This window comes from Chlamydotis macqueenii, chromosome 4, assembly GCF_036417535.1.
Source record: "Chlamydotis macqueenii isolate bChlMac1 chromosome 4, bChlMac1.mat, whole genome shotgun sequence".
In the NCBI taxonomy this organism is placed as follows: domain Eukaryota; kingdom Metazoa; phylum Chordata; class Aves; order Otidiformes; family Otididae; genus Chlamydotis; species Chlamydotis macqueenii.
Window position 1 is genome coordinate 57,905,704 of NC_141559.1, and position 20,559 is coordinate 57,926,262.

General features: G+C 39.4%; 1 protein-coding gene across 2 annotated transcripts in view; it reads right to left on the reverse strand.

The window, feature by feature from the left end:
• GRXCR1 (glutaredoxin and cysteine rich domain containing 1) overlaps nucleotides 1-19,663 on the reverse strand; it is a 41,060-nt gene extending 21,397 nt beyond the window's left edge. Inside the window, exon 1 of one of the 2 annotated variants that reach the window (XM_086747576.1) lies at nucleotides 19,217-19,663. In XM_086747576.1, the coding sequence (XP_086603702.1) occupies nucleotides 19,217-19,663 (447 nt within the window). The remainder of the gene's footprint in view (nucleotides 1-19,216) is intronic. The other variant, XM_010126556.2, reaches the window with a different exon arrangement.
• Between the last annotated feature and the right edge of the window lie 896 nt (nucleotides 19,664-20,559).

The window sequence follows — 20,559 nt, forward strand, 5'->3', positions numbered from 1 at the left end:
TTCTTAGAATACACTATCGAAAGGGAAAATATTTGTCACTAAGAACGTTGACTTGAAATCAATTTCAGAGAGTGATTTTCTATCTATTGGACCAGAATTTCTTGAGTACACATCAGTGACAATTCACCCAAATAAAGTTCTATGGGAATTTTTCAGTGCACACATTTTACCAAATACAGTGTTTGCTTGTCAGGTGAGCAAAGTGACCTCAAACCACATGGGAAGTACACTTGTTTTTTTTTATATTGATCTTTATCTTCACTGAGAGCCTCTCAGTCTTCAGTGGCAGGGCCACAGCACAATCCAGTCTTGGTCTTTCATCTGTTAGTTTGGTAAATGTAATGTCAGCTCTGAAATGAACGGATGGGGAAAGGGGAGAGTAAAGTTAAAAATTGCTCTGACGCTGCTCATGTAACAATCTATTCAACTATTACCCTCCTCTTCCTTCATCAATTCATTTCAGGGAAACAAGTCTTTCTATAGAAGAGGGAAGGTGCTGAGATTACATACAAACACTGTGTTTGCAAAATGGCTCTTTTGAGACAATGAGCAACACTAACGCTTAAGAATTTTTTCTCCAGCAAAAGAGTTTTTCAGGGGGGAAATGCTGCTGTTTCTGATAAGTCGTTTTCAATTTTCATAACTGTTTTACAATATATTTACTATTAACATGTTTAATATCTACCTTAACCTTTTCAGAACATTTCAAGCAAACTTCAGCCAGCATCTGGCCTAACAATTAATTTTCTTTGGCAATTCCGTATTTCCCCTCTGCGCCTTTTCTCTGTTGAAAGATTGATTGCAGTGGGCTGTAACCTGGCATCCAACCAGGGAAACAATTGTTTTCTACAGGTGCAGTGTGAGTAGCAGAGGTATAAGCTAGTTTTACTAATATTTTATTATCTGCTATGTTTGATAAATGGCTTTCAGCTGAACAATCTGAGTGGCAATGTAAACAGTTTCTCTTTGTTTGATGTAATCGCTGGATCAGGAAATTGAAACCTATACTTCTGCAAAATTGTGTTACAGAGTTACAGGAGATACAAGTGCTCTGATTGGCTTCTTGGGTCTTTGACTGCATAAAACAAATGCTAATTAGAAATGCTTAGTAAATTTTAATATCATTTCTTGAAAAGCTGTCTGTGCCAGTCAGATACAGATGAGAAGCTAAATTTAGTAAAATTCAATCATAAAAAGTGCAAAAATTTTGCAAAACTTCGAATTCTTTTCTGGTCAGGAAGTTCTGGTGCGAAATTATGCTCGAGTTTGTTCTTCTGGCTAAAAAAAAAGTTGGGAAGAAAATTCACCATGGATGTGGTTAAAATATAGGTATTTTTAAGTAGTAATCAAAAGAAAGAACAAAAGGATTATTCTTAATGTTGGTCACCAACAAGCGTTGTTGCAGGACAGTGTAAAAAACAATCTTTGTCCTCTCATTCATATGGCTTTTCCAAACCTGAATTCAAGCTATAATTGAAAACTCATGCTTCCCTAGTCTTTTTCTCTTTCTCTTTACTTTAGAGCACTTACCAGATTGCAAACTAAGCTTCCCTTCCCCTCTAGCAAGCCTGATTGCTCTTCATCTCTCTTCCAGGTCAAAGTCATCTCTCAGGACTTTCACACTCAGTTTTCCCCAGGCCTCCAGGAGAGGTTGTCCTTCCTCCAATACTGCCAGCATGTGGAAGCCTTTCTTCTCCTGCCTTTCGCTTTCTGCTTTATTCTCTCAAGACAGAGTACTTCACTGCCACACTTGACATTTCTGGCAGCTATTGAGGGACTGATTCAAGTGCAGCCCTTATCTTTTCATAAGATTTATGTAAGGTCAAAATTTCAAGCCTGTGCTGCAGGCAGGCTGCAAGAATGACTGAGAACTAGAGATTTCCATGGTGCCAGCTCAGCAGTAGTCGGTGCCTCCTTTTTACATTTCAGTAGGGTTGTGCATATAATGAATCAGCCAAAATGGGACAGAAGCCCACCAGAGGACTCACACCACTAAGAAGATAGATGTCCCCAAATCAAACCTAGTATCTTTTGTAGTGAACACGGCTTCCACGTTTCTGGACATTTCTTACTCACTGAAAGTGTCACACATCCTTTCACAGGAAGATCATCACCATGCATTGCCATGGAGCACGTGTGCTGCTACCATTTCAGATGAACTCTGCCTTTCTGGTGCAAACTAGTGCCACAAGCTAAGCCAGGAAGAGATTGAACCAAAACCTTCAAAGCTTTATATTGGTCACATTTTGTGCCTGAAATGTGATTAATTCAAAGGATTGTTCCTCTGTCTGGTAGGTTTGTTGAGAAGCAGTGTGAATCCAGGCTTACCTAATTAGCTCAACAAACACTGAAAATACAAAGTACTTAAAATCATTGCAGAGCATCTCTGCAGCCATCACACCAGCTTTTCAGGCACCCAAACAATATTGCAAGCACTGACAATCGGAGTTCTTCCATTTCCTTCCAAGATGGCTCTGTGAATCCAGATAGCAGGAAGCTTTCTCCAACATCTCATGGATAAACTCAGTTTTTCTCCACAAGTATTTGATCTTCTGAATTCCCTTTACAGTATCAGTGTTTCTACTTTATTCCTCTCCAGCCCATCCCATATACTCACAGTCACAGATTTGGTATAACTACTACCTGAGATTTTCTGCAAACTAATTACAGTATCTCAGTATCTACAACCCAGCCAGTCTCATTTGCCATGATCTTGGTTTCCACTAGTTCCTCTGGCTCTTGGTTAGCTTCATCTTTTCATATACCTCTACTGAATATCTTGACAAGGATGCTACATAATTTCATTCTATCAAATTTACTCAGAAAGGTTTCTCCAAAGACACTTCAGTTACCTTTATAATCTCAGAGAAGAGAAGGGTCTTTGCTTCCCCTACCAATAACCTCTTGTGTTTTACCCATTTACTCCCAGTATCCGCGCATCCTCATTTTCTGTCTCACCTCCTGCATTGCTTTATTTAAGTTGAATTCCTTTAAAAATCATAAGATACAATGCATTTACTGAAGTAATGAGGTATTTGACTATGTCCAAATAATTTACACTAAAATTCACACCCAGTTCACAGAAAGCATGGTAGCTATGAAGCCTGGTAGCATATCAGTGGTCAAACTGAAACTTCCCACTTCTGCAAGAATAATATTATTTCTGGTAGACATGGCTTGTGTTGTGACACGCCTGAATACAGCTGTGATATCTACAAAAATGTACAACATTATGTTGTTGCATGAATCGTGTGACCATTTAGAGGTCTTTTAATTTAGGTCTAAATTTTGGCCTGAACTTTTATTGCATGTTAGACTCACTTTGACTCCTGTAGCATGCCTAATCTATGCAAAACTAAGGGGACATAGCTTTTAAATTATCCCAGCAAGGGCTTATGATTATGTTACATCAACAAGAAAGGAAAGGAAAAGAGCTGAATTTCTACTTCAGCTGATTGCAGCTGTTCCCCTGGAGACAATTTTCTGAAGACACTTCTCACAGAGCAGCAGCATAACAGTTCATGCAATGTGCCTTTGACATGAGAAAGATATAAGCATTTTTAAAAGTCTGGAAAATTGGTAAGTCAAACAAATGATAGATTCACACTTTGTCATTCCTACCCATTTCTGTTGTCCACTAACAGACAATATGAAGTCAGAGAACGGACAAATTGGAAGGTCACTGTTACTTCTCTGACATACCTTGTAACCAGAAACTAATTAATGTAAGAGAAAAAAAAAAGTCTACTGCATGTCACCTAAAGAAATGCTGCCATCAGTAAATTAAAAATGTATGGCTTGAGCTGCATAGCATCTGCCTGCCTAAAGCTATGTCTGTAAACAGTGTGGAAGACCAGAGAATTGAAACAACGGATCACAGATGGGTCATGAAAAGAATGGTAATATTAATTACACAATTCTAAATAATGTGCAAGCCCTGGAAATCCGATAAGTCGTCTCTGTCCTTAGGAGAAGATGTATCCTAGATTACACCATTTAATTTCCTTTTGCTTAACAGTTATGAGTTACTACTTGGTGATAACAGGTGTACGTAGGAGTACTAAATTTAATTCTTATTCAACATTTGATTATTTGTTTATTTCACTTCTTTCTCTTTATCGTTGGCAACAGGGAGGAATAGACTGAGTAAAATGAGAATTGAACTTCAATAAAAAACTTTGTTTTCTGGTTTTACTCAAAACAAGAAATGCTGGAAATAAAGGAGGAGAGCATGTAGGTCAACTTGAGAGAGTTCTGACTAGCACTTAGTGTTTGATCACTTGGCCAAAAAGAACTTTTAAACGTAACTAGACTTGCCTATATTTGGTTGTATGTATGAAATACTTGAATAAATGACTAGTTATTTTTCTTGCATAGATATTTTTCTTACTGTCTCTTCACATTTTAAGTTACTTCAGGGCTTTCTTTTTAATAATAAGAGTAGGATTTTTCAAATATGTCCAACTGTCTTGAGAGGGAATATTTTGTCCTGCTACTTACTCAGACTGTGGTGGTAATTTTACCATTTACTTAGGTACCGTTTCCCATGATATCACCCTGAATTACTAAAAAAAACCCACAATACATTTGTCTTAAACAGCATCCTTAGCTGTGGGGCCCAAATCCTATTTTCTCTTGTCATAAGTAGCTTTTTCCTTTGCTTGTTATTTATCACTCTGTTCAAGACGTTTGAATCTTTAGTTGCCTGTCCAGGGAGAACCATTGGGCAGCTTGCGACCTATTTGAGAAGATCCTGTAGGTAAGGACGGCTTTAGCCAGCAGTGAACTGAAGCAGGACTTGTTGAGGGTGGGCAGATAAAGATTAAGGTGTTTGATATCTCAGATCATGTGGAAAAGTTAGCAAACAGCATGGCTCCGAGTGAGTCCTGGTTTGAGCACGCTGGCCCCATCTCTCTGTAATCACTGCTGTTTCACTTAACAGAACATTTCATACTGCAAAGAAACAGACTTGTGTTGATCAGCAGAAAATGGCTGTCATGAAAATTACTGTGTCTATTCTGGCCCATTTCATTTTAACTTGGCAGCCTCTCCTTCACCAGTCCGTTATTCATCCTTTCTAAAATATCCCCTTTGTATCCTTAGAGCAGTCTAAGGATAGGTGCTAATAGTGATAGGTGCTAATAATAATATAACAATAATATATGCATACATGGATCTCTGCCTCAGTCATTTTACATTTAAACATAGCCAGGTGCAGTTTACTCATGCAGTGACTCCCTTTAGAGTTCCCAAATGTCAATTACAGTTTGTTTAATTAAAAGGCACTAGTGGTCTACAAAAACGAATTCTAATCTGTTGAGCTTCTTACAAATGTGACTAATCATATTTCTGACTGGAAGGTAAAATGGTTAGCTGGTGAGATTCTGCTCGTGACACTACATGGCTCTTTCTTCTTTGCCAGGCTGTGCTTTGTGTGGTGAATGGATGTTTTCCTAAGGCTTACCATCAATATACCAGAATATCTTAGGAAATAGCACAGTAGTCTATGACTGCTTTCTTATTTGCACCAGTGCTGCAACTGGTGATTTTCTTAGTGTGAAAGACAATCAACAAGTCAAAACTGGTGTCAGGAAAGCTCTTATCAGTTAGACTTGGCCCAGTTGAAAATGTACTGCATTATTGGTAGGTGGTTCAACCTTCCATCACAGGTTTATTACACCTCAGGATCAGTCTGTCTTATACAACAGAACTAGTTCTGCTCACTCAGAAAACAACTAAAGAAGGTAACAGCATAAATTAAATAAGGTGCCATTCTGAAGTGCAATCAGTAGCAGAGAAAATGAGAAATTATGATCCACTCTTCACAATTTACCTTCCCAAGCAATAAAATCAGAGGAAAGAGTTAAATAAAATCTGGTTTTGATTTAGGATACACTCTGGAGTTTTCATGTTTGGCAAGTAACAAGCTTTCTGTCAAAAGTTATTTTATCTTTTACTGTAGTCCTGTGAATGGAAGCTGGAATGAGATGCGCTGAGATCCTGAAACTCCCAAGGAGAATTGAGCAAAACTGGGAAACCATCACCCTCCCAGTATGCTTAGTTTTTATTTCCAAACATCTGGCAAATGATGGACTTTCTCTTTCCTGTTGCTCTATGTAATTTAAATTCTACCTGAAAATGTTACTCATGTGGGCTGAGACAAAAATAGCCTAATCCGTAAGAAGTTGAAGGTGTCATTTGTACTTCACAATTAAGGAAAACTCCAACCACTTTTCAGATGGACACAAGGCGTTCTCGCGGATAGGATCACAAAGCACTCTGCAACCGGTAATGAATTTTGCACACACCTTTGAATGGGGCAAAGAGCAAAGTTGAGCTACGCTTAGTGCAATAAAGTGCTGATGAAGTGCTGATTCAGTCCTTACTCCTCAATGGGAGAGCACCTTATCACTCAATATATGGAAGTGATGAAAACGGATCTCATTAATTTATAGCACTACTTTGTTCTGTATTAGCACTGAGTGATGAAGGACCTTGTTTTCCTGCTGTATTACTTCACCTAATTGGAATTACGCTCTTACCTATAGCATTACTTAATAATACCTAGAACTTTGGTACCTTCATCTTCAAACTCTGAGTAGTTAATTACTAGGTATACACTCAATCTCCATTTCTTTCAATTAAAGATCCATTTGCACTGCACACATACGGTGCTTCATTCATTTTTCTTGTGCAATAGATTCCAAAACAAGGGAGCTTGAGATTTTTATGCAGGCATAGAAGATGCAGCTCTTAGACAGCATAAATAAACTGGCTCTGCCCTAGAATAGCCTATACTGTGGCTTCTAGGCTTGACGTACAAATGGGGACAGATGACTCATCCACCCTTTCTCTGTGAGCAAAATAGACTACATCCCCATGGAGCAGACTTATAGATTTTTTTAATGAAAAAAATCTAATGTGTAAGTTTTAATTTGGCTTCTTTAATCAAATAGTTAAAATGCTTGAAAATCAGAATGTAGCTGGTTATATGCTTTATACTGTCTTGTAAAGCTGTTAGTTAAAATAGCTGCCGAGGTAGTTATTCCATATATATCACATCTGCAGTTGGAGTAATTTTTTAGCAAGGTCAGTGTGAGCAGCTTTATGCTATAGTCTGATTCAGGATTTGGCCCAGAGATGTATTTTTTTTTCAATAAAACAGAAATTGTTGTTCTTACAATCATACTTTTCATATAATAATGTTCTTATAACAGGGCTAGAATCTATATCATGTCTTAGAGTTAAATGCATTTCAGTCAATGAATATGACTACAAATGCAGATGCTGAGATTATTGAATTTGCTGTCTGCTTTTGTTTTGGAGCAACATTTCAGTGGCTTCTTTGCATAGATATCATTTAATCCCTGCAGCAAGGAAAAATCAATAACAACATTTATTCTAATCTCATATCATGTCTTCAAGCAATGCTGAAGCTCCATACTGATTACATTTCTGCCAGTTGCATAACCTTCTGCCAAAATGAGAATTGAGACAGGATGAAAGACAGGTCAGAAAGTTCACTAGACATCCCTCTTTTTTGACAACTCTTGTCCTTCTCTGTTGTGACTTCAAAAGAGAAATGCTAGAGCAGCTGAGCATAAAACTACCTTGTAGAAGGAGCTAAATGGTTCAAGGTTGCTCCCAGTCAGTGGCAGCAGAAAAAAGAATACAGTACTAGTCACCTGTATCCAGCTGTAAATGACCTGTAAAAAATACCCTTCCACCCCACAGTCTCTCATATGAGGATCCACGAGAATATCATGCACCAAGCATGATATTTAAAAGACCTGACCACCCAGCAGATACAAAAGCCATAGCTGCCATGGCAAAATTTTGCAGACAGTTTTAAAGAAATGGAATTTATTTCCTGAACAAGACATCTAGGAACTGCTGTCTCTTTTAAATCTTCATGACAGATTAAGTTTGGACTTGGAGAGACCAAGTGGGTGGTTATATTTTTGGATCATGGTGAGATTTGGAAGAACAACTGGACTTACCCAATGCCAATGCATGTTTGGGAATCTGATTGAAAGCATCAGCATATTCCTGGAAAAGGAAGTTGTCAAGATGCAGAATAAGATCTGCAGTAGGTAGAAGGAACTCCAGCAATAATGCTTAAAGGTCTCAGCTTTCACCGCTTCTGTCAGTCTGTCTCTTATGACATTCTCTACATGAACAGCAATTAAATGCTTCACAGCTGCATGAGGGGCTGGGAGGGAGAGTCTTTTGCTTTTAGATGTAGTAAACCAAGAGCAGGACATGAGCAGCTTGGCAGGAAAAGATCATATTTTCTTTAGAAAGCTGTGACTTCAGTTCCAGGTTTAGAAACTGACTGCTTTCTGTCTTGCAGAAGTTGCATGGGGAAATAGAATTTTCTTAAATAATAGTGTATGACTGCTGTCAATTCTTAATACTTTTAAAACTTGTTAGATAATTAGCAATCAGTAGTATTCCAAACAAGGTTAGCAGGAGTCAATCCCAAAGAAAAATTTATTTGCCTTTGCACCAGCATTGACTGATTTGTCAATGCAGTACATAACACTGCATGTTGTTATAAACGTGTGCAAATATTGGCCAGTAAGTTTTCCCATATGTCTTTGTGAGAACTGGAGAAAAACCGAGTTTGTGTGTGGCATTTCCGTGGTATAGAAGACACTTCACTGACATTATAGATGGGTGGTGTCTCTAGATATAGTTCCAAAGCAAAATGGTACTAAGGTTGTTAAAATGCTTTCCATAATTCATACTAGCAATGAATGATAGTTTTTCTGTCTTCTTTCTTGCCATGTGTGAAATGAGTCTCTACCTCACTGACTCCAGCAGCTCATCTGTGACTATTTCTGTTGCTTTGTGTGATGGAGGCTGTAAAGAGTTGTTCTGCGGCAGCCTCTCCATGATATAGCTACTGTGTCCGGCAAAACCACAAGATTGTCTATTTGTATGGGAAGCTGTATTTTTCCAACTCCTTTTCAAAATCAAGAGGCTGGGCATACTGTCCTAATTACTATTTATCATAAAAATTTTGGAAAAATTCTGTGAGATTTGAGTTTCATGCTTGGTACTGCCTGGTACTGGATGTTGCAGCAGTGAGGAAGGTTTTTGTGCTTAGAAGTCATAATGTTTTCTCTCTGGCTGCAAATTACATTCTGAAGCATGTTTTATTGCAGTTAATCTAAGAATTTACCATGCTGCAGAACATTGCAGTCACAGGTTAAAGCTCCAACCAAAAAAAAAAAAAAGCTAGTATCTCTTTGACCATTTCTTTCTTTCAAGCTGTTAATGATGTTCTTGGTGTTGGTGTAGTGTGTAATAAACTGTACACACTAGTAGACAACGCCAGCAGGCCGCTGACAAACCAGAGCAGTCTGGAAAACGTTACCTGCAAGTAAAGCATAACTTCATTTCTTCTCTCTTAGGGAAGTAAGTACTCCTCAGTAACACCTACATGCCAGTTAAATTAGCAGCAGGTGACTCCTCAAACACGGTTTTGGTCAACTGCTAAAATACAGTTTTCCTGGGTCACTGTAACACAATACCTGTATGGCACAGGTACCTTTATACTTGTCTAGCTTGTGTTTGCAAATACTAGTGTAAGTATTTGCAAATCCTGTTGTAAGTATTTGCAAATCCTGATTCAGAACCCAAACAGTTTTAAGATCTGTAAACTAAATGGAATTGTAATGTAATTAACTTGTTTAAAAGTATTTTTGCTAATGAAATCAAAAGCATTAGGACGTGTCTGGAGAATCATACCACTAAAGTAAAGATAATTCCTCACTCTATTGAACTCTTTTTTATATATAAAGGAATTGTGTTTTGTCCTCATTGTTACCACATTTTTGCAATTGCATAACTGCACAGCTGTGCAATCTGGTGACAAATTGTCCCAGTGTAGCCAAATATTTGCTTCCGTGTTTGTAAATTTAACAAAAACATACCTCATCTAAGACACTCAGGTGCAATGAGGACCCTTTAATATTTGGTTGCAAAGTAATTAATTTGTACACAAAATAGGCAACTTATTTCAGCTTTATGTGTTCCACAAAATTTGTGTTTGCTGTGTCAAATGCATGCAGATGTTCAGGGGCAAGAGGACACAGCAAATGAGCTAGCAGGCAGCCTGTTGTACCATGTCAAAGAAAGGGAAACAGCCCCAACTTTTAATGATGAACCTAGTTTTAAGAAGACTTCAAAAGACATTTCCTTGTAATTGTCCTGCTGAGCTACTGAGCTGAGCAAAACAACTAGAAAAAAAGTAGTGTTATTGCTACTAATTAATGATTAAGACTAATCAGTTCATCTTTTTCATCTCTGTTGTAAGAAGTTGATTTAGGAAAAAAAGATTTCCTATTGTTAGAATAAGTAGAAAAAGTTTCTGCACTAGCATCCTAAGATATTTTTAATAGGCTGTTTATGCAACATCACTGTTTTTCAAGTCATTTTAAAGTCAGATGAAGCATTTTCCATGTTAATTCAAAGACTGACAACCTTATTGAGACCTTCCGCAAAAGGATGTGATGTAAGAGTCCCAGAGCAGTACACAGGCTCAGAGTCGGTGTTTGTTAGGTATTCCAGGTCATCTACCAGACAGATGATTAAAAGTAAGAGCATGGCAAGCATATATTGTATTTCTTCCTAATACTCTCTCGGTTTATTAGTTTTTCAGCTCAGAGAATTTCCTGAAGCTAATATGATTTAGGAATCACACTTAGTGCAACCAGGAAGCATCTTTTCCCATTTGCCATTCTGTAGTGGTTTAGCCTCACTCAGCAGGTAAAATACCACACGGTCACTCACTCCCTGGCAGTGGGATGGGGAAGAGAATCAAGAAAGAAAGAAAGGCAAAACTCACTGCTTAGCATTAAAAAAAAAAAAGTTTAAGAGAACAATATAGGAAGAGAAAATAGAGATAGAAAACAAAAGCAATAACAGAATATACTCGAGCATGTAATTTACAGTGCAATAGCTCACAGTGGATTCTGATGCCCACTCACTCCCAAGTAGCAACACCTGCCCCTTAGCACCATGCCCACTTTGTATACTGAGCACAATCTCACATGGTGTGGAACAGCCCTTTGGCTGATCTGGGTAACCTATCCCAGCTGTGTCCCGCAGCCACAGGTGCCAGCTCCTCTCCCAGCTCAGGTGAAAATTAACTCTGTCCTAGCCAGAACCAGGACACATTCACATTCATTGCCTGAGAACAAGTGTACTTGTTCTTTCTTTCAAAAAGAAAGTAAATGTACTTTTAGATTTAAAGAGAGAGGATTAAACAAAGTAGCAGAATATCATGGTATACAATCTCTCATGTCTTGGCTACCTGGATTCAGTCTCTTCTCTCCCTCTTGATCCTACCAAGCAAGTCACAGGCTATGAGCTTTTCTGGGATATCTCCATGCTGAAGCAATGCCATCACTATAATGCTTACGAGCAAGAAAGAAAGAAAGAAATAGAATTCAAGCATGATGCTGAAGCATAATATTTGGGATGGCAAGTAGAGAATCAGCAAGCCTGTGTTCCACGCCTGCTCCAGCAACTTATTCATGCTGTCTTGTGACTGTCTAATTCCAAGTACAACTCCCACCACTGCCTCCTGCAGACACGATTTGTAACAAAGCAGCATCTGCTTATGTACAATTTGTGTGGGATCGGATCCACTAGGCATGCTCAGAGGACACCTACTGCATCCAGCCCTGCAGGTGAGACAGGCAGAAGAACGCCTGGTTTGTGGTTCCCATAGGACATGGGTAGGAGGCAACTGTCATGTCCTGTCAATACTGAGATGCGAAGGCACATGGCCAAGGCAGATCCTTAGTCAAATTTTCATTAATATAAGGCTTTTGCTGCCTTTGAGACAAGGTGGCACCAAAGAGAGGTTTGGAGGATCACCATTTTGGAGCTTGATGTCCAAGTCCTTCAGAAGCCTATGGTTTTTTTTTAATCTATACCTAAAGTCGTGATTCACTCTGGTACTACATATTCTGTATATACATATTCACTTTCTGCTTCTTTGCTATGCCCCTTGTCATGCAAAATATTAGGCCAAGGGATGAGACTTATCAATAAATCACTCTGGGAAAGTAGCCACATGGCATAGACTTCACAGAGGGAACAATTTAATTCTCTTCTCCCTCACAGCCCGGGGCAGCAGCTCTGCTTTTTCCCACAGGCTGCACAATCTGCTTGGACCATAGGCACTTAGACCCTAGCTGGGGCAAGCCTGAGACAGCTCTATTCAGCACCAGTCAGCTGTTAGAAGTTGTCTTCTATCAACAGAAGAGAGAAGGTGCTAATGAAGTGCAAAATAATCTTTTCCACACTGCTGCTTCCACCTTGCACCTACCAGAGTCTGGTTGTGCTTGGGACTCCTGCATGTTTCCCAGACCTTTGCTGGGAAGTGTGTCAGTTCCATCTCTGTCTCGGGGAAGGCTGGTGTGCACAGATTACCCTGTCGATGTTCAAAAGCATACTGCTCATGTCACTAATGCCTGACTGCAAAATGCATAAAAGCTATTTCTCAGCTGTCTTGCACTTTATGTAGTCATTTCTAACTATGATAAACAGATAAAAATATTGCAACCAGTGGGGAAATATTAATTCAGTGTCATAACAGTTTTCACTCACCTGCAGATGTAGGTGTGATTCAAGAAGCAGTCAAAGTACATGCTTATTATACCCTTTGAAGCAGAAACGTGTAAACAGAGAACAGAAATGTTTATTGTCCCAGGGCTTGCCTCTACTTAGCCCCATAAGTGCACCTGAGTGTCTCAAGAACAGTGTCCCCATTTACAGATCCCTTACAAGGATCAAGACACATCAGAGCAAGAATAATTTTGGAATTAGCTTCCAGCTCTGGAAGGCTGGATGGATGACTGGTACATGTTGATCAGACTGCCAGCATAGAAGTCTAACAAGTCTTTTTTCTTCAATTATTGATTCAATCTTGAAGAAGTGATAAATGTAACCATGGTTTTTTTGCTAAGCTTCCCAGTGCTGAGTGTATTGAAAACTCAAGACTTCCCTTACCTACATTTTTTTAAAAATGAGGTAGATAAATCTTTTTTAACTAAAAGTTTGTATATAACTTTCAGAGGTTTCAATAGTTTAAAGTTTATTTACTGATCATTTCAAGTCTATGTCAAATATGTATTTCAAGTCCAATAGCAGCAAACCCTAAAATATCATGAATGGTCTAATAATAGACTTGTCTCAGCTCAGTGCTTTACAGCTAATTTATTTGAGAACATGAGAATAAATATACCAATATACTAAGTACTGACCAATCCCAAAGCTCCAGTTAAAAGCTCACAGCCCTGAATATCTTCCTTTTTAAATCAGCGTGGCTGATTTAAAAAGCTCAGAACCAGCTCTGGAAAATGCCTGTGACTCAATCAGCTGAGTCAGCTGAATCACTGTCCCATGCACTGTGGTCACAGTTCAAAGCACTTAGGAAGGTGCAAAGGAAGGGGTGAAGGCACACTATGCCCATTCCAGTAGCGGACCAGTTGCCCTTCTAACACTGAATTTTCTGTGACAAACAGAAACCTACTTTTCATAATCACTTGATCCTCTGTGTCATTACAATTTTTCCTGTTCTTCAGTGGATTTCAGTGCCACTTGCTAACACTAGGAACATACGCTGGAAATTTGTACCTCAGAGCAGGTACCTACAGCTCACTGGGATTTATCTCCATCTGCATCAGTGGCATTACTACAACAAATGCTACAGCTTTAGGTTATCAGCAGGTTTTCCTAACGTTGCTCCTAGTAGGTACAAGCAATCCAGCACATCTTTTCCTTTTGCAAGCTATTCCCATTTGGAAGTCATGGGGCGGTGTGTATGGATAAGAACATGAAGGGGAAGTTCAGGACACCTTTTACAATCTTAGTCCAGTTCCAGTGGAGGTCTTCAAGTACAAAGAGTCCAATGATCCTGGAGTGTCAGCACTGATCATCTGCCGAAGAAGTGAGTAGGATAACATTATGACTTCTCCAGTGAAAATGCAGACCCCTCTCTCTCTCTCTTCTCCCCAGAGTTTGGGGGATTGTAGTGATACATGCTTCAGGAGCTGGAGTGGTAGACAATGTACCACCTATCCTAAAAACTTTACTTGTACTATCACATCAGAAACTTTCCTCAACAGCACTTTGCAGAATCTACTTTCTTTGGAAGACAGTTGGCTTTGCTGCTGTCTTTAATTTTATTTTCTCCATGGTATTAGCTAGCCCTACTGGTTTGTAAGCTCTGCATGTCCTGCTGTGTATTCACTTTTCCAGGTTACCTACTGTAAAGAAAAACTAAAGTGAACCTAACCACCCCAGGAGCTCTCCTTCTCTCAACAATCTTCCACCTGATTCTTAACTCTTTCCTACCTCTCTTTCTAAACATTAATAAGCTAAATCTTTATCGTGCTGAATATTGACTTGCACTTTGCAACCTTAAATGTCAGCTCTACCCGAGACACTGTGCTGGAAAATATCGTAAGGACCAAGTGCATTATCTCTGACTCTTCACCCATATCCCCTCTGATGCCGTGTTCACAAAGGCATTAATCAGGTTTGTTAACCAGACCTGCCCTTTCGTAACAGACGTCAGCGGGCCCTGCCTGAGAATGAGATCTGCAGTTAATTTAGCAGAAGGTGACCATTCAGAGGAGGCTGGAAGGCCAGTGGAGTCTATGAGTATGGAAATGAAGGAAAGGACTCATGCTGAAGCGGTGGAAATGAGGGGAGACCTGTGTAAAACCTTTGGCCAAGCTCCATCACATTGCACATTGGGATGGAAACCTGGTCTGGCATGAAATGATCGTTGCACTACTTAGTAATACACCAGACAACCCAAGGATTTTTGCTCTGTGTCACCTGGAAGCCATCACAGGGATGGCCTAGGCATAAAAATTGGTCATGAAAACAATTATATTTATTTCAAGGAAACAAGAACCTTTTCTCTACTACTTTCTATGGGAAAATATAGCAAAAATTCACACCCATTTGCATTTTAATTGTATTCTAAGTTTTAGAAAACAAAAATTCTAGTAATGTACTGAAATAAGACCACAATCACTTTGGCTATGTAGAGAAGGGCTTATGCTTCTGATGCAATTAACAGGTCACATCTCCAGCTCCGGAGCTGCCTACAGCATCAGTTTCAGTGTTTTAGCAGGAGATAATTTCACTTATACCAAGGAGGTGCATGTACACAGAGACCGGGATCCACAGATCCTTTCTGTTATTCAGGCTTTTAAGTAGCACACAGTTCTCAGAGATAAAATATTCCCACCAGTTTGGCCATTGTTGTGCCAGTCGTGCAGGAGGCCAGCCCTCCGGGTGGCCACCTGTGACCATCCCTGACCTCCACCGATGGCCACTGACCTACCAATCTCCCACCTTCCCTGCCAAGCCAAGTAGGGCCTGGGGAGGCATTGCCACAGCAAGGCTTTCTCACCCCTCCTCACCCCAGGGATGTGGTTGTTATGTCAACACTCTCCTTGTGGCATCCACCCCTGGGATGGAAAGGCTGGAGGGGTTGCCATGGAAACAGTGCTCCCCTGAAGCATCAATAGGACTGGTCGCTTCCCCATCTTTCTGCCTACAAAAACATCCTGCCATGAAGCTGGGATAACCCAGACATGTCGTGCTCCATCCCGCTCCATCCCCACAGCCATGCCAGCCCCAGCTGCGCACGACTGCTCCCACTGGACTCGCGGCAGCTTCACCAGGAGTGAAGGGCCAGCCTGATGGGAGACCTTTTACTGTCACAGCACTGCAGCGGCTCCCATATGGGGCATGGACATACTAATGTGGGGAACCTAGTTTCTCTTCTCAAGGAATGGTGGAAATGGGAAGTCACTGGTTCTGCTGGTGATGGAAGTGCTCAGTGCATGGATGCAGGAAGATGTAGCAGGGGATGCACATCTACTTGGCAGTAGATATACATTCTCAGGCCAGGCTTGTATCATATAACAACAACAACCAAAAATACCTTTTCATCTAGAAATCCTTCCTGTACTACATCACTCTTTTAAAATTCCCCAAAACACCAGAAGGTGTGATTTTTTTTCAGACCAGTCTGTTGTGGGAAGGAAATGTCTGAGCCAATTATGTAGAAAGGTTGTAACTGGAAAATGTGAAAAAAATATTTAAAAACCCAAATATTCCATGGAACAGTAAAATGCATAGGAGTGCTTTTAGTGTATTTGAACAGAAAACACCAAAGATCTTGACTGCACAACTTAACAAAGCCCAGTTAATGAATCCTTGCTTATCCCTAGTATATCTGAGCAAAGTGGTCTGTTTCAAAGGATCTCTCCTCTATCACAGGGAGCCTCTGGGGATTTTGGTAATAGCATAGTACAGGAGTTTGCAGGAGTCTGAAGAATCAGAATGCTGCCACTGAAGAAAATCTCAAAAAAAAGACTAGTTTCAGGGTCACGGGACACACACACATTCTCAGTATTTGTCTTCTTGCATATACATTTTAGTTAATAAGTGATACATTATATACTGAATAAGGAGTCTGCATTCAAGAATTTATCAGTGGTCAGGATTTAGGACTGTCAAGAGTTCATGTGCATACTCTGCGATTACAAATGTATTGTACTTTGACACTGAGAAATGTATAATGAGGTCATCTACTGCTGAATCATCAAAGGGGCAGAGATGGGCTCTCCTCAGGGACAAGGGACTTCATATACATCTTAACTGTTGTTATACATCTGCTGTTGCTAATCTAAGAGAAGTGAAACATATAACTGCAGATGACCTCACATAATCAATGGGGGACCTTACAAAAATGCCCAGATTAAGAGATTTTGAGTTGTATCTTCTAAAAGGCATATTTCTAATTTATCATATCTTTGAATTAAGAACACTTGTTACTCTTTAAGCAGTTTTACTGAGCAATTAATTGTCCGAAATATACTTACAGAAAACTAGAAAGCATCCTCTGATCCCATCCTAAAAGTCATTACTCCATTTGTAATTGGATGGATTTTGATCATATTTTACGTTGGGATCAAGCAGTTCCAAATCAGTCTCAAAGCCAACCTTTGTGCTTTGCTCTCCTCTGTGCTCACCATGTGGTATAGAAAATTGGCTCACAGTATGACACAAGACACATGCAAACAATCATTCTTCTTCACTAGACTTCAAACTTTGCCTCTGGGGAAACGCAAATGTGTTTGTGTAGAAGCCTCAAATAATTATGTTATCTGTATTATTGGATATATGTCTTTGATCCAGTAAAAGGTTAAGGTAAGAATATACAGTTATTTCTGGAAATCAGTCATCTAGACCTGCCTAAGCAGAAGCTGCTCAGCTCCCCATACAATTTCCTCATCCACTTTCAAAACCTGCCTGTTCTTTTGGCCTTTACAATGCCTGGCGCAGAGAGTTCTTAAATTTAATTTAATTTATACTGTATGAAAACTTGTTTAGTTTGTTTTCACTTGATAACTTAATTTTTCCACTTTCTTCTGCTGTAAAATATTGTCAGTACAAGACCCTTATCACCTTTTAAACCCTTTTTTATTTTACAGATTTACTTATGGACCTCTGTGGTAGACTTGGTTACACATCATTTTCTGAAGTTATCAGATGGATATGTCTTCTGTCAAGTCTTCCCTTCTTCTGGCATGGAAATAGTGCTGGTGCTAGCTGTAACTCTGCTAGGAATAAAAGAAACTTAATTGCAATTAAAGTACATTGATTTAAGTCCATGAACTTTTTCTGAAGAATTTCCAGCCTAAAATTGGAAACAGCAAGATGACAGGGCCACTAATTAAGTACATATGTCTTCACGTGGGTCCATTTACTTAGGTGAGTCAAATTTCTTAGCTCGGTGACACTGATGCTGTGGAAGGAAGCTTTAGGAGGGAATGAGGCTAGTGAGGTGAAATCGTGTACTCTATGTAGTGAAATAATGTGGAATAGTATTTGGAATAAAGGTTAGAGAAGAATCGAGACATGCCCCAGTTAATATTTCCTAACTCATATCTACTTAGAAAAAGTTATTTTGTTACAAATATTATCAGATTAAGGAACTCAAGAACAAACTCTTCAGTGAGTGGCTTGAAAGCAAGCAAGCTATTTGAGTGCCATGTGATGTAAAGAACAAAAATGAACAGATATTTCATCTTTGAAATATCCATCTTCCACAGGAACACTGATACTGACAAAAAGACTGTTATAATTTAGGTACAACATAGAGGATAAATTCATATTCAGAAGCAAAAGAATGTTACTCTATAGCCATTTCTTAACATATTATGAAATTACTTGTGGCTTCAAAGTAAGAAAGGATGTATAGAAGATCTCATTTCAATACACAACAACAGTCATACCAAATCACTTGTCCTTTAAAACTGCGTCCTTTTGAAACAATGCACTGAAGCCAATTATAGGTTAACTTAAGTGACCATCATAATTCTGGACTATAATAACCTTTAGAAAGAGTTTAGTTGCATACTTGTTGCTCTTTTTTTTTAATATTAATGATTTAAAGTTTTGAATAATGTCTATAGATAAGTTACATATATGAGGTAATTTTTTTAGAACTTTTATCTTTATTTTTCTGAGGCCTGTATTTCTCTGCCTAAGGTGTCAGTGTGGCATATACTGTTTCAAATACAGATATTCTGCTCCTTCTACAAAATAAATGGAAAACAGACATTAATAAAAGAGATCTCTGACTAAGATTTCATTCCTCTGAAATTTTCATGTGGGAAAACCGTCATTGCTGCCATCCTGCATCTAATTTGATCTACTTTGCAGATTAAACACAAAGGAATTTGCAAGTATACATATTTACATGTAGAGGACAGTAGATAACACCGTAAACTCATTAGAACTAATATAATAGGAGTGGAAACATGACACGTCCTTGTAGAGTGGATCTGTACAGATCTCCAACAAAGCCTCAGTTAATTCTTCTGTCACATTTCTCTCCTTGTCCATACATGGGAAGCACTACGTACACATTTCTAGTCAGAAAACTTTAGGTCAGTTTGGAAAGAAAAATGTCACAGTCAATTTAGACCATGTAGCTGGTGTATACCAGGAAAAGTAAGCAAGAACAGCAAGCGCACAGCAATGGGAATGAGGCGGAATATTAAGAAATCATAAATGAGAGAGGACTGGACAAAAGGAAAGAATAACATAGGGAGTTAAAAGGGACAGAGACACGGCTTGCAGCCAGCAGGACCATATCACCTACCTGAAATACTTTTGCCAAATTGTCAAAGAGGGCTTGACCAGCGCTGACTTTATGCTTGACTCCCCTGACTGTGCCGTTTTTGCTGAGGATGTTGACTCGCTTTGTACCAAACCCTCTCTCTTTAGTGGCTCTGACTAAAATGAGTAAGTCATCCTGCTCATTCTCATTTTCATCGCACTCGGACCCTACGTGTCCATTCTGCTGCCCGTCCACTTCGCTCAGCCGGCTGGTTTGGTCGGTCTCCGAGCTACTGGCGTACTCAGAGTCCAGAGAGTCAGCAGCCTCCCCGTTGGTGTACACCTCCTTCAGCACCCTCCCGCTGTGCGAGGATGCAACGCGGAATCGAACCTTCCTTGACAGCCTCTCGCTGTCCGCTTTCATCTCACTCTTGAACATTGCCTCTTCCATTGATATAAGCAGTTTGCATTGTTCCAGCGTGGTGCCCATTGCATTTGCCAGTTTGTCACACTTAACAACAATATCAGCGCTGTTTTCTGTTGACAGGGGTTCTCATATTAAACTAAAGAGAGTTCCCAAGAAGCTACACTGCCGTTGTGCAGTTAATAATGGATGCGTTTGTGCTATGGTTACATTTAAACTAAAACCTGTAAAACGATCTCAACAATTAAATATTAAAAAGCCATTGTGTACTTTTTAGCACTAAGGAAGAAAGTAAGAAAGGGAAAAATTATATTCATTGATTAAAATAAAAATTCAAACCGACACGTGATAAACCCAGTAACAGAAATTACACAAGCTTGTATTAGTGCAGTTTTTGTCTGCTGAGAAAGGCAAAAAGGAAGAGTTTTTCAGAAGATCTACAGAGTCAAAACCATTTATGTAGATTACACCTGAGGTGAAAATTGTGAACTTCAGCACTGGAGTTAATGATGGGCACATTTCTTTCATCAAAACCCTTCCTTCCTCTGCCAGTCAGACCTCATTCAACAAAGTTTGCTTTTCAAATAAGCTTACAGATATTTGGCAGGGAGCTCTGACTTGGTGCTTTGTGATGCTGGCCTTTTCACAGACTGACAGAGCAGTGGAGAAGCAATTAGTCACAATTTGTTGCTCAGAGTAACACAGTGTTATTAAATAAAACTGAGCCACAGCTAGTACCACACAGTAACCACAGCCTCTGTTCTGTTTTGTCAATTATTCAAAGGACTGGGCCAAGGGAATCTGAACAAGGAATAGGAGAAAGCTAACTAATTGGGGCAACAAGGATCAAACAAAGAAAAGTAGGGTAAGGTGGATTCAACCGCAGGGGAACAACCTCCCCTGTCACAGCAAATCACAAGTAGAGGCTGGTGCAGTGTTAAGCACCCGGCTGTAGATGTAAA